The 18030-nt window shown below is 33.1% G+C and overlaps 1 protein-coding gene across 5 annotated transcripts in view; it reads left to right on the top strand.

The window, feature by feature from the left end:
• The window catches only part of LRP1B (LDL receptor related protein 1B), a 1798389-nt gene that overhangs the window by 1692791 nt on the left and 87568 nt on the right, over positions 1–18030 (top strand). For 4 of the 5 annotated variants that reach the window (XM_074335786.1, XM_074335783.1, XM_074335779.1 and 1 more), the window contains 2 exons: positions 12778–13001; positions 14259–14365. In XM_074335786.1, coding sequence (XP_074191887.1) covers positions 12778–13001; positions 14259–14365 — 331 coding nt within the window. Of the gene's footprint in view, positions 1–12777; positions 13002–14258; positions 14366–18030 lie in introns of those variants that run through there. The other variant, XR_012497488.1, reaches the window with a different exon arrangement.

Below are 18030 nucleotides of genomic sequence, written 5' to 3'. Positions count from 1 at the left end.
CAGGCAACCTTGTGGTTGAGAAGACGTGCTCCAACCAACTGAGCCATCTGGGATCTCAGTGGCAGCTCAGCTCAAGGTGTCACGTTCAATCGTTAGTTGCAGGGGGCGCTGCCCACCATCCCTTGCGGGACTCGAGGAATCGAACTGGCAACCTTGTGGTTGAGAGCCCACTGGCCCATGTGGGAATCGAACCGGCATCCTTCGGAGATAGGAGAATGGAGCTTCAACCCCCTGAGCCACCGGGCCAGCCCTATCATAAAGATTTGAACTATATAAATCCCGTTTGATAAAAATCTGGGACATATTTTTATCAGTAATAGATAGCAAGAAATTGATTTTAAAAGAAGCAATATTAGCTTTCAAATTCAGGTGAGATTAAATTAACTGTGAGTAAAAATCCGTATATATCAGAGTTGCTTCTTCATTTCTTCCTCCTTGTACATAATGTTACACAATAGCTTTAGTTATATTAAGAACATTCTTGGACAGAACCAAGAAATTTAGTAGATCACTCTGCTCTCCATTGCTCACATGTAATCTCCTTTTTCTTTATCAGACCAAAAGGCCAACTAAGAGTCTTGGCTAGCTTTAGCTTTCTTTATCTCTAAAGCAGAAGTTTGCTTTGCAAAAACATTGTTCCTATGGTACAATTGTATCTATTAATGAAGAGATAAGAGTGTGTATCATAGTTACACTACCAGGGTTTCAATCTTGTTCCTGCTGCTTACTAGCTTCTTAGCCTCTCTATACTCTTCATTTCATAAAGTTTTACTGAAGAATATATATATATATATATATATATATATATATATATATATATATATATATAGAGAGAGAGAGAGAGAGAGAGAGAGAGAGAGAGAGAGTAGTATTAACAGTTTTTGGCACATAGCAAGTACTATCTAGGTGCCTGTTATTAACAGGAATATGAGGATAATGACGGTTATGATGTTGACGATGACAAGGATGTTTTTGATGATATGATTAGCAAGATGTTCTCTATTATGCATATTATCACATTAAAATCATTTGCAATTTGCTCTTGTCTGAATTTCATAGTTGCTAAAAATACTTAAATCTAAATTATTTTTAATATAACTTTTCAGTGAAAATGATTTGACAACCATTTTGATTTTATCCTGGGAGAGTTTGATAATATATAATCAGTGTCCTTTAGTGAATAGTGTTTATTGTAGGTCAGAGGTGAAATTTGTTTAATGTTTGGTAATTAGGTTTTTACTTTTATACACACAAAATATAAATGTATATATTTCATTTGTATATTATATACTTACTTGCGTGCATTATTTTAATCTTTATTTTCATTAATGTGGTATAGAATATTTTGTAACTGATGTCGAAGCTATTGATGAGCCTTTTTCTAATAGGATATGAAACTTCATTTAATCTTTTAATGGTGGTGATTATCTGTATTGTATCATCTAGTCTTCCTGTTTCTTTGTTGTTTGTTTTGTTTTTTTTTTCTCTCTCTCTTCTTATACCTACCCAAGAGGGTAACAGTAGGGTACATTTTCTAGGAGCCCAGTATAGCTAACTAAATGTCATGATTATAGGTTGGAACCTCTGAGATGTGAGTTTTAATATGATGTTCTAAGTCAGTAAGCATTCCATGGAAAATTGAACCTATGCATTTGTTTTTTTAAAAGTACTTAAGGTTACTGATGAGGGCAATTGTTTAACTTTGCTTCCTAAACCTTATTATAATCCCAGTATCTCAATACTATAAATATGGAATAAAGCCATACATAACACCTTTATTTAATGAGCAGTATGCATTCTAGAACAATTAAATGACTTACCTACGGCCATGCACCTACAATGTGACAAAATTTAGACTTTAACTTGAGAGATCGGTTACATCTCTGAGTCTCAGCTTATTCATCTGAAAAATAACTATAGTATTGAAGTAGACAATTTCAAAAATCATAAATATATATGTTTTCCAAATGATGTGTTACATAGTTTATTCAGTTATTACCTGGACTATTTGTATTTATTCCTCTGAAATCTATCTTATGCATAAAGAATTGATTTTCTACCCTTATGAATTACTCTGCCTTGTATTGTATTTGCTCTTTTATGGTCACAAGCTCATCATTCATTAGATTAATGAACATGCAATTTTTTTATCAAAGTTTTAATATGAATATTAAATGATACTGACATGAGAATTCCCCACCCTTAGAAAAAATGAACTCAAGACTTTTCCCTAAGCAGAATATAGAACATTAATTTATTTCTTTGAATCAGTAGGTGAAAGAAAAAAAATACTCAAATCAAACTATATGTTCCCTATTTGTAACCCTGTTATCAGTGAACCAAATGGAAGGAGATAGCCGTGTGATAGCAGAATATTTTGAAAGCATATTCATAGATACTGAAAATATTGGGATATTTCCATCCCAGTAAAAGGCAGAAAACACATTGTATCAGAAATCAGAAGAAGATTACTCAGACAAATAAATGTTAACTGAAGTCCATTCCAAAGAAAGGTAACGTTTGATATGATCTGTTTTTTGGAAGTCTTGAAGGAAACAATCTTCTGTAATCTGTGAAAATGGTTGGAAAACTTATTATGATTACAAATTCAAATTTCAAATGCAGACTAAGTTATGTATAGATAGAAATGCTTATGATTTTATAAACCCCTTGGCTATACAAAATGAATGGCTTTTTTTCTTAAATAATTTAACTCAAAAGACTGACATGATTCAATCTATATGTAAAGCATAATGAGATTTCTGAATTTTAGTAGTCAGAATACAACGTGATAGCATTATGCAACAATTGTACATATTTTCTATCAATTTATCATTTCTAGTATTAAATGCTCTACAGAAAAGTACATGATAGTATGCACTATAAATTAGGTCAATGCTTTTAAAAATTCAAATGACTAGAAATGCAGATTAGATTTTTACCATTCAAGAATTAAATATTCCTGAGCAAAACAAATGGTTCATCTGATCTACCTAATTTTGAGAGGTGAATATGAGATACCATTTTTTGGCATATTTTCTATTATGCAAAAGAGAATGTTCTAATGAACATGCTTACAATTTTATTCATTAATAATCATATATTTTCTTCAAAAAGTTGATTAGACCTGAAAAAATATTTTTTTTCTGAAAATCTTTTAAGAATATATTCAATTAAGTTATCTTTTAATAGGTTTAAATTTCTAATTGAAGTCCTAGCTAAAAACTGTGATATCACACACACACACACACACACACACACACACACACACTCTTAAGTGTTTAGGTGTGTAATATAGCCACATTTAAGTGAGTGTGTGTATGTACACAAGTTTTAGCAAAAACTTTGACATTTGGGTACTGGTAAAAATTGATAGTTTCTTTTTTTAATCCTTTTTTTTCTTTGTTATTTTGAATTTATTGTAATGATAATTCTAAATTGAAACTGTCTATACTTGCTTAGCAAGAATATTTTTAAAACCATCTGTGTTCCTTCAAACCAGTCCACAACTATAATCGTTTGTTATAATTACTTTGAAAGTAATCTAAAACTATTAGATCATTATATTATTACCAGTTTGTGTCTTGTTTGTTGTTGATTGCTTAAGACAGGCACTCAACAATACATACTGATTAAAGATAAATTGCTCTGTAACAGTTGTTATCAATATTTAAAATTTTACTGAACATACATTTTACAAGGCTATATAATATATATTATATAATTAATAATCCAGGAGAAATTATTGATCAACTGTATAGCATTTTAAGGAAAACAAGATAAGTTTTATTCATTCATACCTAGAGCTTTATTTAACAAGTTCCATTTGTTAAGTTTGGTGCTGTAGTCTTGGGCTACAATAATGATAAGACAGAGTCTTGTCTCCTAAAATTTACTTTCCTAGGGAACAAAGACAAAGTTTAGTGAACTCATAAATAAATACTAAAAAAAATCCAAGTTTGAAAGTATATTGAAATAAATAAATAATGATCTAGTAAGAAACACTCAGATGTTGTGAGTCTTCTTTGGATAGAAAGATCAGTAAAGACCCATTTTCAGAGAGCATATTTGATCTAAGACCTAAGAGATAAGAAGGAAGTAACACCATCTTGTTTATATCTAAAACAACTAATTTACTCTGTAGGTAGAGGATGCATTTAGTGGGAGAAAAAGCGAGAAGAGGAGACCACGTCAGAGGATTGTGGTCCATCTTAGAAAAGGTGGTAGGTTGCACTATTACAGTCTCACTGGAATGGAGGGTAATGAAGAGAAGTTTAACTAAATTGTTTGCAGATAGGATGAATGTCAAAAATGAGGATAGGAAGGACTCAAGACTGATACCTGTATTTCTCAGTTATACAGCTTGATGGGTCCTGAGGATTATAAACTGTGGGTTCAGTTTTAGTCATGTTATATCTGAGATGATTGTAAGAGATCAAACTGAGTGTCACATAGTCAGTGGTGTATTCAAGGCTTGATCTTAGATCTCTGGATTAGAGATATGCATTAAGAAATAGAAGAATAGTTGAGATACCTAAAACCATGAAACTAGATTAGCTTATCTGGGAGAGAGTACAAGGAAAGTAAAGAAAGACTGTAACAAATCTCTTAAACCTGATTAAATTGATAGTAAGCTGTGGCCAATGCATTCAGAGAAAATGTAGAGTCGCAGAAATGATGAAAAGACTGTATTTTAAGAAAGAGTTTGGGAATGAGGACAATTAAGTGTTCTATTAATTTGGTGACAGAGAGTCATTGAAGAAGCCCACTTCACAGAGCACTCAGTGGTTCTACATCAATGGTTCTCAAGTGAGGATGATCTCCCACCCCAGGGGACATTTGGTAATTCCTGGAGATATTTTTGATTGTCATAAATGGGGAGCACTGCTGGCATCAAGTGAGTAGAGTCCAGGAAGGCTGCTTAACACCCTACAATGGCTAGTCCCTCACAACAAGGAATTACCCTGATCAAAACATCAGCAGCATTAGTGTTGAGAACACTTTCTCTACATAATAAAAATATCAGTGTCTCCAGTCCAACCTTAAATACATGTTTCAGTTTCATCATTTCATGTAATAATTACCGTGAAATACAAAATGCTCCTAAGATAAAACACCAGTATATTCTTTATTGGTCTCTTGTTTTTCTTCTCAGTTTCTTGGTCTCTTTTGCTAGATTATTTTCTCCTCCTCACTTAATATTGAAATGCCCCCAGGCTCAGAACTCGATCTTCTTTCTGTTTTCTTTTCCACTTCCTTTAGAGTTTATTTGGTTTAACATATATCCATATGCTAACAACCACCTAGTAGATATTAGGCTCTGCCCAACTGCTTACTTTGCTTTTCCTTTTGGATGTTTAAAAAAAAAAAAAAAAAAAAAAAAAATCCCCAAAGTAGCACACCTAAAAATAACTTCACATATGATCCACAAAGTCTCCTTTCCCAGTCATTTAATGGCAACTCCATTTTCCAAATGCTCAAAGGAAAAATCTTGGAGTCATCATTGACCTTCTGCTCTCATAACTTCAAAAGCAGGCAATACTACTCCATCTACCTTCAAGGTTCTGTCCAGGAGTCGACTTCCTTACATCAGCTTGACTGAAAGTACTTAGTTTTGAACCACCATCGTCCTTCTTCTCAATTAATGCAATAGCCTCCTAACCAGTCTCCTTGCTTCCCTTCTTACAACGCAGTAGCCAGAATGTTCCTTTTGAAACATAAATAAGATCACATCATATCACTGATAAAAAATATCCAAGAGTTGCTCACTGCAAAAGACAAATTTCTCATAATGTTTTGCAGGGGTTTAAAAGATCTGAGCTCCTGTCATTTCTCTGACTTCATCACACCTTGCTTTCTTACTCTTCTTTGGAGAAGCACTGCTATTTCTCAAACCCATCACTGCCTGTAATGTAAGGTCTTTCAGGAATGTTCTCTTGGCATAAAATGCTCTTCAGCCAGATATCCTACATAACTCAATTCCTGAATTCTGAATTTTTGCTCAAATGTCATCCTCTGAATCCATACCTTACTGATAATTGCAATCTCTTGCTTTTTTCTCATCCTAGAATCCTGCAATGACCTACTCTTTTTGTTATTTCCATAGTACTTTGTTAAACTGCCATATCATTTATTCATCTATTATGTTTATTATCTATTATCTACTTCCCCTTGATATGAATAAATTCCCAGATGGCAGGGATTTTTGGTGTTTTGGCCACTCCTGGAATCCTAACATTTAGAACACCACTTGTCATAAAGTAGGTGCATTTTTTAAAAATTAGAAGATATAATTAATTGCAAATATTTGGTATATATATGACAGTAGTATGTCAATCTTGAAAGTTATCTTTTACAGATTATTATTCTGTTCCTCAGTATTCAATTAATCACACGTTTAAATACTTTTATGTCAAGCTATATCCCATTTTATCACTTTTATCTCACAAAAACGTATATTAAACTTCCCCATTTTTCCCTCTGGAGTTCATTGACCAAGCCTTCTCTGATTTTCTTGTGTCTACTTTTGGTCCTAAGTACTAAGCCATTCCCATACCATAGCCAACATAATCTTAAAACATTAATCTGATCATCATCTCTCCCTACTTAAATCCTTCTAATGGATTTCCATTGAAAAATCATTGGTTTACAGTTCTGTGAGGACAATCAGCCTGATCGTCCATCACACCCTTCCCATATTCTTACAAATCTGTGAACATACACATAGATAGTTACAAACCCATTTTTCTAGCCACAAATAAACCATATTTTATTTCCAAGAATGCATCTTCATTTTAGAGTATTCATACATGCTGTCTTCTCTGCCTCCCTTAGTTATCTTGATGAACCAAAGCTGCTTTATTAAGAGGACATCACTTTCATTATTATTGTTTTCATTGAGATTGGTCTTGATCTTGTTCAGACATTAGAGATCTCAACCTACGTAAGATATTTTCAGGTCTTCCAAAAGGCTCGATTGAACGGCTACTGTTTGAAGGGACAGGGTCACAGAAAGATCATCTATTATCCGAAGAATGTCAAGTATATGCCCAGGAAACATCCAATGAGGTGACCTCATTAATGTTCCAGATGCTGTTTAGACTTGGAAATTGTATTGTCAGTTTATCTAGGGAGTAATAAGATGGTATGAAACAAATTTTAATGAAGCTGGCAAGAAAATAACGTATAAAACTCACCCTTACATACACACACACACACACACACACACACACACTCACATACACACATACACACACAATTTGATGGATGAGAGATGTTGATCTATAAAAGCCCAATTTGTATATACATATTTATATACATATACATATACATACTTGCTACACAGAACAAATATTCCTGTTCATCCACAAAATGCTCACCTAATGATTCCAGAGACACACTATCAACATTTGCTTCTCTGACTCTTTTTTTTCCTATGTGTTTATTATGTCTTGGACCCCTTTCTTGTAGATACATGATTTCTCCATTAAAGATAACTTATTTTGCTGCTTTAAGGCATGAGTTTCAAGTCAGCTATATAGGTAAAATAAATGAGTGAAACAGATTGGATGTAGATTAGGCACCCGGGTGAGAAGGGCAAACTGAACCCATGTCCCATTAAATCAAGGGGCGGCTGCTGGCGGACTCTGCTCTTCTGTAATATTGGCCTGCTTTCGATACACTATCTTATATATCTGTAATTTTTAACAAACAAACATAAGTTTGAATTTTTTAAGTGATATGTTTTTAATTTTAAAGTTAGAATCTACTTTAAAGTATTTGTGTTGTTGTGTTTTGTTTTTTTAGCTTTAAATTGTCCTCAACTGACCATTTTATAATCTCTATTTTCAGGTAACTCTGTATTACATCTCAATCTATCCTTGTGTTAGCTGTATTTTCTTAAAGTTATATTGCTAACTGTAAGACTTTTGTTAAAAAGAAGATATGGTCATGGCTCAAGTGTCATGTTTGTTTAAACTGTAAATGTCAGAAGTCATCTTGATTCCTTAATTCCAGGTCATTCACATAAGGGGATGATATCAAAAGTACTCCCTTAAATACCAACACATTTTTCACTTACAGGTGAAGCATGGAATTCATAATCGGCATCAGCTACATGCTTAAGGCTATTTAAAATGCAGATTTACATAGAATGGATAATATTTTAAACTGTTACATAATTTAGTATTTAGAAGGTAAAGATTTTTACAGATAATCTAAACCAAAGCCTTTATTTTATGCACACACAATTTGTAGAGAAACCAGGACTGCGTCTTAAACCCAGTTTCTAATTTCAAATGTAGTAGCCTTTCTAGTCTTCTATGATATCTTTTGTTTACCTGATAGTATGAATGAAGGTTTTGACAACTTTCAAAACCTTCTTATGGAAGTAGAGTGTGAATCATAAAAAACAAGTTTAAGTTTAAAGATATTGAATGGGCTTAAAAACTGTTAAATTCACATAGAAATTATTGAATCTATTATCCAAAAACAAATTTGGTCTTTATTTGGAAATTGTTTGAGAATGACATACTTTTATTTGGTTTCTTTTTCCTCTAATAGGAATTTGTTTCACATTGACATGGTCCTAATCTAGATAAATATAGCTTTAAAATTACTCAGATAGAAATAATCCCTTCTCCAAAATAAATTGTAGACAGAAGCTAAAGATTTTATCCTTGAAGTGATTGTTGGATCTCTTACACATTCTAGCTCTAAATATTACTTTTACTTGATTCTTTTTTTTTATTTCTCCATTGCTATATAAGTTTCTTGATTGAAATAATAAATATCTAGATATTTTATAATATCACTAAGCCATCACATTTAGTAATGTTCAGAATTTGTAATTATTTTACCTCTATTTCCTGGTTTATGAGAATTTAATCTGATTCATATTTTGTAGATCAAACATGTAAATGGCTTTTCATTTAGTTGACATACACCACACACACAAACACACACGAGTTTTGCAGAGTGGCTTTACATCATTGTTTTAATAGCATTACATTAGGAGATAATTAACTTTAATAAAATGTACTGAATTTTTTAAGATTTTCACAAAGACAAAAAAAAATCACAAACTAATAAAATATGTGAACAACACCTCAATCTCTCCTTGTGTTAACTATATTTTCTTAAAATATATTGCTAACAGTAGGAATTTTGTTAAAAAGAAGATATTTCCCTGGTTCAAATGCTTGAACACCTTTTTCATAGGTTTTCCTATTACCTTGAATAAAACAAATGTCTCCAGAAACTTCTATCTTTAGTTTACTGAAGCTGGAATTATGGCGGATGCCTTACATTCCACAGCTGTAAAGGATTGTTTAAAGTAGTAACCTCTAATTTTGTTACAATCAAGCTGCCAATTTTTCTCTAAGATTTAAGTGTTTCATTCATTTGACTAATATATCTCTACAAAAAATACCTCAAGCCTCAGAACTCCGGCTGTGTATTTAGAGAGCTTATTACTGTGTATTTAGAGAGCTTATTAGAAAAGAAAGCAGGTGTGTGAAGAAAGCAGTCAAAATGTGTCTTTTACTTTGTGCAGCAGTATGAGCAGTGCCTTTTGTTGTCAGGGTAACCATATACCTCTGCAGTCTCTTATACATTCTGTATTACATTAGCTCCTCTAGTTCATTGGCATGTCTGTCTAATGAGCTACCCGAAGGGGCAAATGAGAGTTTTGTATTTTCTTCTTCCTTTTAATTTAATGTGTTTGTTTTGTTTTCAGCCTCTTTGGAGACAAATGACTTAGCCTCCCCTTTTGTTTTCCCATGTCAGACTCCATTCACTCCCAGAATTTCAGTTTACTTTTCTAGTGTTTTTCTCACTTTGTGTATTTACCTGATTGGTATTGAACCTCTCTATAAATTTTCTGTCATTAGATCAAGACCCAAAAGGAGTTCCTGCCTTCCACACTCCAGCCAATATTAAGATGAGTCCCTTTTTATGGCTTATGCTATTCACAATACTGTTCAAACTGTGAGCAAGTAAGCAGGATTATTTCATGGCTATGGACCTCACTATAAAGGGTGATTTCCTAAATTGGCCATACTTTCCTTGACAATAGGACCATCCCATTGTTGTCTTGTTGTTGTTTTTCTTCTGTTCAGGTCTGCTCCTTTAGTGTTGAAAATCATTGAGCATTCAGTTGTTATGAGTCACTGAGGATGAACACTTGATAACAGCTTCACCCTGCTGCCATTACTCTGTGTGAATCATCTTGTCACTGATGATTCATGACTTTAGGTTGAATTTATTAGGCAACCATCCTTTACCCCATAACTACTTTAGTTGATACTGGAATGACATTTGGAATTCCTTCATCAAGGAATCAGAATAAATGTATAGATTTAAATGACTCTGTAACTCACTAGTATCTCTTGCGTTTAGCCTTGAAAAGTAACATTTTTCCCTTTCTCTAAGCAGTATTTATTACCCAAATAATGTGACTTAAATTTGATTTATTCTTCTATAATTTACCATTAGTAGAATCTTTGTGAGCCTGCTTACCTGAAAAAGTGTCACTATATGAAACTTCTGAATGTTCTATGAACATTAGGAATTTGGGTTCTTAACTGTCAGCAGTCCAGGGTTAGTGGTAGAGAATTGGAAGATATCCAACCTTTTCTTTTCTTTCTTCTTTTGTTTTCTTTTCTTTTCTTTTCTTTTCTTTCTTTTTTTCTCTTTTTCTTTTTTTTTCATCATGAGTAAAACAAAATGAAAATCCTAAATTTAAAAAGTTTAACTTTGCATGAAATATATGTCCTATTTTAGAAAGGATGCCGTTATGGTAGAAAACAGTGGGTATATTATCTGATAAAGAGAAAATAGATAATTTTCTATGCTCATGCTAGACAACAGATGTCTTTTTGTTTTGTTTTGTTTTTTTGCATGCTAAAGGTTTGCTCTGTTGGTGTTAGAAAATGATAAATATGCTCCAACAGACTCTAAACAGCTTATAATGGTTATTTTTTTTCCCATTGTCTCTCATGTTTATAAATGTGTGACTTACACTGGCATGCTCATGCAGTTTGTTGATATATTTACTTTTAAGTGCCTCCAAATTAGAAAAAAATATATACTTAATTTAAATGATACTGGAATATGTGAAAATAATTTTGTGGTTTGGCTAAGATACATCTTTATATTCATCCATCTATAAATATTATTTATATGGCATTTCTAGAGCACATTGTATCGCAGAGTGCTTTTTATTTAACTTCAGTTAGTTAAGAGATATTACTGGGTAGATGGATAATATTTTTTGTTAGAGTTCAGAAATGGGGTAGTGTAAAATTTTGTAATTTTAGTTTTTAAACCAATATGTAAAAAGACTAATAATAAAGTCATTAGAAATTTCTTGGGTTCTGGGTTTAGTTCAAGCCATATTTTCCTTTCGTAAGAGCCCAGTAATCATACAGCAGATAGTGACTTGCAATTCCTGTTGCTTGGCATATCATGTTCTTTTAGAGAAGTTCAGTTTCTTCTCTTTTGATCTAAATCCACTTCTTAATAAAACGTGTTCACTAGTAAACCAAATGAGAAACTATCATGTGTCAAAAACCCATATTTTCACTGGTTGTGAGGTCCTAATGATGTTTTTACACATTGCCTACATGTCTAGTTATAATCAACTTCAAATGGTTGTTTCCATTCTTGATATAATTTCCCTGAATTTTTTTTTCTCACTTCTGATAATGCACAATAAACCTGACCATGTTAAATTAATTACTACATTAGTTCCAACTGAAAGTGATCAAGTTAATTGAAGGACACATAGCATACCTTATTTTCCTTGCTGTCTATACCCAATGACCTCTCGTACCTTTCAATCACAATAATTCAGTAATACAACATGAAGCAGAAAATCCAAGCTAGCAGATTTAATACAAATGACAGAGATTCTAATTTTCCTAAAAATATGCTTAAACGAGGTATCTCTCTAAGTGTGTCTGTTTGTACTAATGTATCCCTTTTTTTTTTTTTTTTCAATTTTGAAATCAGCTTATAGAGTTAAGGATGCAGAGAAACAGGAATTTCCTTAAATTGCTGAAAAGAGTGTGTATTGATACAAAGTCTTTGAAAAAATTATAACAATATCTATTCAAGCTGAACATATGTATACCTAAGACTCACCAATTCTATTCCTTGTTGAATACTCAGAAATGAGTGTTTGTGTCCACCAAAAGACATGTATAAGAATACTCATGACTTTAGTTATAATGGCCTAAAAATGTAAACAAGGTAAATGGACATCATTAGTAAAATGGTAAACACATTGTGGTTTATTGATAAAGTAAAATCCTATCCATTAATAAAAAGAATTAATAACTGTCATTCACAACACTATAGATGAATTTCACAGACATGATGTTGAATGAAATAAATCAGCAGTAGAAGAACGTGTTTCTGTTTAAATGGATTGGTTTAATCTATGGCATTAGTAGAATTATGGTTACTCTTAGAGGAGAACTGACTGGGAGAGGTCACAGGTGAACCTTACATAATTCTAGAAATATTCTATCAGAATGGTGGTTAAACAGGGTCAATGATATTAGAAAAACTGCATTGAGGTGTATACTTAAAATTTGTGAAATTATACATCTATAAATATTACAAAAATATATCACTTTTTTTTTTTCAAATCTGTGTAACAATTAACACCTGACAATGTTAATAATATCATTCCACACACCAATGTATAGATACAAGAAACTCGACCAATTTGCTTTTGAAAACACTGTGGTTTGTTGTTTTGTTTTCTTTTAGTGTCCTGAATTTAAAAGGCCCAGGGATATTGCAGTTGACTGGGTTGCAGGAAATATTTATTGGACTGATCATTCTAGAATGCACTGGTTCAGTTACTATACTACTCACTGGACCAGTCTAAGGTACTCTATCAACGTAGGGCAGCTGAATGGCCCCAACTGCACCAGACTCTTAACAAATATGGCTGGAGAACCCTATGCTATTGCTGTAAATCCTAAAAGAGGGTAAGTTAATGGCTTGGTTGTTTATATTTTTTGGTATGAGTATCCATTTTTAGAGATTGTTACATTTGTGCTCTGCAGTTTCATTTCTGTAATGAGTGGTCAACACATAATCGATTTATAAGACTTCTGAAAATCCTCTTCTTCTCCTGTGCAAAAGTTATGTCCATGATATTTTTACACCAAACGGGGGGATATATATAACCAAACAATGGGATATAATATATAAACAGTGGGGTATGTATAATATACCAAACAGTGGGATATATATTATATTATATTATATATATATATAATTTCTGACAGTTTGCTACATTATACATTGTGTGTGTGTTTGTGTGTGTTTTATGTGTATATTGCATAATAATAAAATTGATGTGATGAACACATAACCATTATGTTGAATCTAATATTGAATTTCTGTAAACATTTAAACATAATATTAAATATATTAAGTGTAGAGTATTAGTGTTTTTAGCTATTTCTGATAATAAAGGATGAAGGTATATTATGCAAAAAAACAGATTTAAACAATTGAACACAACTATTTCCTTTATTTTGATTTTATTTTTCTCTTTACTCTCTTACCTTTTTTCATTTATAAGCAATAACTGAAAAGGAAATAGAAAAATGTTTAAAAAAACTCCTAATCACCCATAAAGTAGACCCTTGGATCCTGAGTCAAAAAGAGGCAAATGTTATTTACTTACTAGAATTATGCGGTGTGGTATCTTCTATTAGGTTGGTGCAAAAGTAATTCTGGTTTTTGCAATTATTTTTAACCTTCTAAGCCACAATTACTGTGCACCAACCTAGTAAATAGAGAATCATATATCTAAGAAAACAGTTATTTTTTCTATCAAAAAAGGAAATAAAGCATATGGGTGCAGTGTCCATAATAAAATGAATGTTCTGTCCCAGCAAGAGGATAATTTCAACTATTAGAAATACTTTACTTCTAAAATGTTAATGAAATTTTCAAAATTGAACTTCAGATATCAAATAATAAGCTATAATGCATCCTATTAAACAATGCCTCTCAAATTTTAGTGCATAGGTAAGACTGTTTAAAATGTTGGTTTCTGGGGTGCCATATTGAAAGTTTCCATTCAGGAAAGTTTAGAATTGGGTCCAGAAATCTGCCTTTTCAAGGATCTGGGGTGATTCTGATGTACATGGTCTGAAGAGACACTGTTTTGGAGCAGAGTTGGGTTGTAGCAGCACCATCACCAGGCTAATCAACTTGACCTATCTCTTCAGGATGATGTATTGGACTGTCGTTGGGGACCACTCCCACATAGAAGAAGCAGCCATGGATGGTACTTTGAGAAGGATTTTAGTACAAAAGAATTTACAGAGACCCACAGGTATGATGTCTTTCTGACACAATCTAAAATGTGTAGTGTCATGCTAAGCATATTAGTCCTACAAGTCTTTGTAGTTTTGTTGGCAATATAACAATTTTTACAAGCAGATAAAATAATTTATAGCATAACTTTATGAAACTCATTAACATTTCATGTTGTATTTTTCCAACTTGAAAGTCATGTCTTTATCACACTGCCAGAGATATTATGGAAATATTACTTGAAAATTGCTGAAATTTTAAGGCCATTAAGTAGAATTTCACATGCATGAAAATGTGAGTTTATAGCAATGTATTAGGATACTTTTACAGATATATATTAATGATGTTGGGATAGATAGTAATATTATTAGAAGATGATAAACTAGATGGACAAAGAGTTGGGACACATAAATAATTTTTTGTGAACTACAAGTTTGATGATCTTTTGACTTTTCATTCTCAGTTCTTTTTCGTCTGTCTTTGATCTCCCTCCCAGCCATGTCATCTAAACTACCACTCCAAACTCTTCATACCCCCAGGACTGCTTAGGAGCTCAGACTATTTTCCTGCTTCTCGGTTCCTTTCCCAATCCATTTTTCTCCCAACCTTATGTCTAGAATGCCCTTCCAACTTCTGTATATCTTCCTGTAACTTACCCATCTTTTAAGGTCTAACTTTAGCACGTCCTCCTTCAAACTACTGGAGTCTCAGGAATTCTGTGCCACCTACCCTAGCCTACTACATCCTCAGCAACAGGATAGAATTCATTTTCTATAGCACATACTATTTAACAATTATGCTTTGTAATATCTTTTGTAATTGAAAATTTATATTTGGCACTTATGTTCTTATTAAGTTTTAATGTGCCTTATGATTTTTTCCCCAACTAGATTGTTTTTACTCTTTATGGGAATGAGCATTATCTGAGATTTACTTCATTTATGTGTGTGTGTCTCCATGGAGTGATTTAACAAATACTAATTCAACATCTACCTGGTGCCTAAAATTGCTCCAGGGGCTGAAGAAATAAGTTCTGACCCTTGTAAAAATGTCCAACTCTCATGAAACTTACCTTCCTGTAGTATATATATATATATATATATATATATATATATATATATATATATATATTTTTTTTTTTTTTTTTTTTTTTTCCCTCTATCATGTCAGATGGTTATAAGTGCTATGTAGAAAAAACATTCTAAAGGATGAGAAGTTATCGGGGGTACCATTTTATTATGATTATCAGAGAATACATTTCTGGATGGGTGATATTTGAAAAGCTAACTGAATAAAAAGTGATAACAAGTCATGTGAATATGTGAGGAAAGAGCTTTCCAAGCAGAGAAAATAGCAAGTTCTGATTTAGGAATGAGTTAAGCAAGTGTCAAAAATAGCAAGAATGTTAGTATGCTTAGAAAGCGTATGAGCAAAGCGGGACAGTGGTAGAGATAAGGGTGGCAAGGTGGCAAGGGCAGGTCACCGAGGCCATGGAACACTCTGATAAGCACTGGATTCTAGTCTAGCTTTAAAAGGAGCCATTGGAGGGTATTGAGAAGGACAGTGACATGATCTGTCCAAACACTATTTTTATTCTCTAAACAACTTTGAACTTCTTTTTCTTAACTTTTTATTTTAAACTAATTTTAGACTTACAGAAAATGTGCCCAATTAAAAACATTTCTCTGATGTTCACATCTTCATAAGCATAGTACATGTAACATGTTCATTTTAAGGAATGACTCAGCAGCAGTTTATATGTAGTATTGCCTACAGGAGGGAGCTTTGAAGGGAGCCTGAGGCAGAGATTCTTGCAAAGGTTATTTATGAAGAGAGTATAGTTCAGGAAAAAACTGTAAAAAATGGAGAAAGGGAAAGATCCTAGAAAAACTGTGCCTCAGGTAAAGTCTAGTCTTGGCTTGAGCCACAGTGGGGTGTGCTTTGGACCATCAATTCCATGACAGACAAGGGGATCAAATTTTTATATTCCCCATCAGTCATTGGTTGGTGTTTGGACTCTAACTTCCCAAGCAAAGGTGCTGCAGTCAGTTGAGCACAACTATGGAGAAGGAGGGTAAGTGCGAGTCCTTAGCTACTAAAGCAGCAACCGGGGGATGGGTACTCCTGCCTGGTAAAGGAAATTTGGGCTTGGTACCGCAGTGTCTCCTACAGCGGGCTAATTGAAGGTGCAGGTATTGAATATCTTCCACGTGCTAGCCATTCTGCTCAACAGTCTGGGTAATTTAATGACTGACACATCACAGCCTGTTTTTTCATGGGGTTTTCACTTAAGAAGAAAAAACAAAAAAATTGATGCATGAACAGAAGTAATTGTAGTTTTGGCAAAATGTGAGAATTGTTACATACCTTATAATATTATGGAATTCAGAGTCAAGAAAGATCATCTCTAGTACAAAAAAAAAAATGTGAAAGGTGTCTCTGTCTCTTCAAATAGTACTTGAAGGATGGGTAGACATTTGAAAGTTTGGCAGTTAATTCATCATGGTCCAGTGTGTTTATAAAGGTGTTCTTTTGAGTTAGATACATCAGGTTTATAATTGTAGGAGAACACTTATTAGCTGTAAGATATCAGAAACGAACTTATTCTCTTTAAAGTTGGATTTTATTAACAAACCTTCTTAGGGTACAATTTTGTGAGATGCTTATATGTAGAAGAGTAAGAGTAAAGATCAAAAGTGAAGACTACAAATGTATATGAGCAATAGGAGCCCAGCAACAGAATTCAGTGTCATCATAGCTGAAGAAAGTGTTTCAGAAGAAAGAAGGTATAATCTGTTGTGCATAGTACAGTGCCTGTTGGGTATAATATAGTACGTAGAGGAAATATGGGGTGGTAGAAAGAGCATAAGCCTTCCATGTATGTAGGCTCGAGTTAAAATTGAGGAACCTGCATAAACTTTAGAGCATCGATTTTCTTATCTGTAAAAGGTATCAATAATATTTATTTACCTTACCTGTAATTAGAGTGCTTCAGAATAATTATGTGTTGAATGAAGAGATGAATGCCTACAATTTGTAACACACATACGTGTAGCATGGTTTTAAGGCCTCTTTTAACAAAAGACACACTTGATTTTCATTAAGCACTGTATTAAACACAGGAAGCACGATCTGTCTTCTGAGTCGATCAGTTGTGAGGTGGTTGAGTTGCATCCTCCATGACAGCAGGAATGCGATCTGTTTTGTTCCAGGTTCCATGCCTAGTAGTTGGCAATGTACTTGACCAGAAAGGTGCCTTATGAACATATGTTGGGTTAATGAAGGCTTTGTCAGATAAGGACACTTCCCAGGTGTCCCTCCAATAGGAGGCTATGTAGTAGGATTGCATGAGTTTGTTTTAAGTACCATATTATTTAATATCTAGAAACTTATTTACATTGTTACCTTTAGCTCTCCCCAAATTGTGGCAATAACTGAGAGATTAATGACTGGCCCTGGACGAGTCATTATTTGATTCATTCAACAAATTATTTGTCTTTGGCCAATAAAAGATCTCTAAATATTAGGGTGGTGCAAAAGTAATCACCGTTTAAAAGGTTAAAAATAATTGCAAAAAACACAAATACTTTCGCACCAACCTAATAAAATGGTTGAAAACTTAAGGACTATTTTGCATTTTCTTGATGCATTTATTTTACTAACATTCATAAATAAATGTGCATA

Source organism: Rhinolophus sinicus, linkage group LG01 (assembly GCF_036562045.2).
Source record: "Rhinolophus sinicus isolate RSC01 linkage group LG01, ASM3656204v1, whole genome shotgun sequence".
Lineage (NCBI taxonomy): Eukaryota > Metazoa > Chordata > Mammalia > Chiroptera > Rhinolophidae > Rhinolophus > Rhinolophus sinicus.
This window is presented reverse-complemented; position numbering and strand designations above follow the sequence as displayed.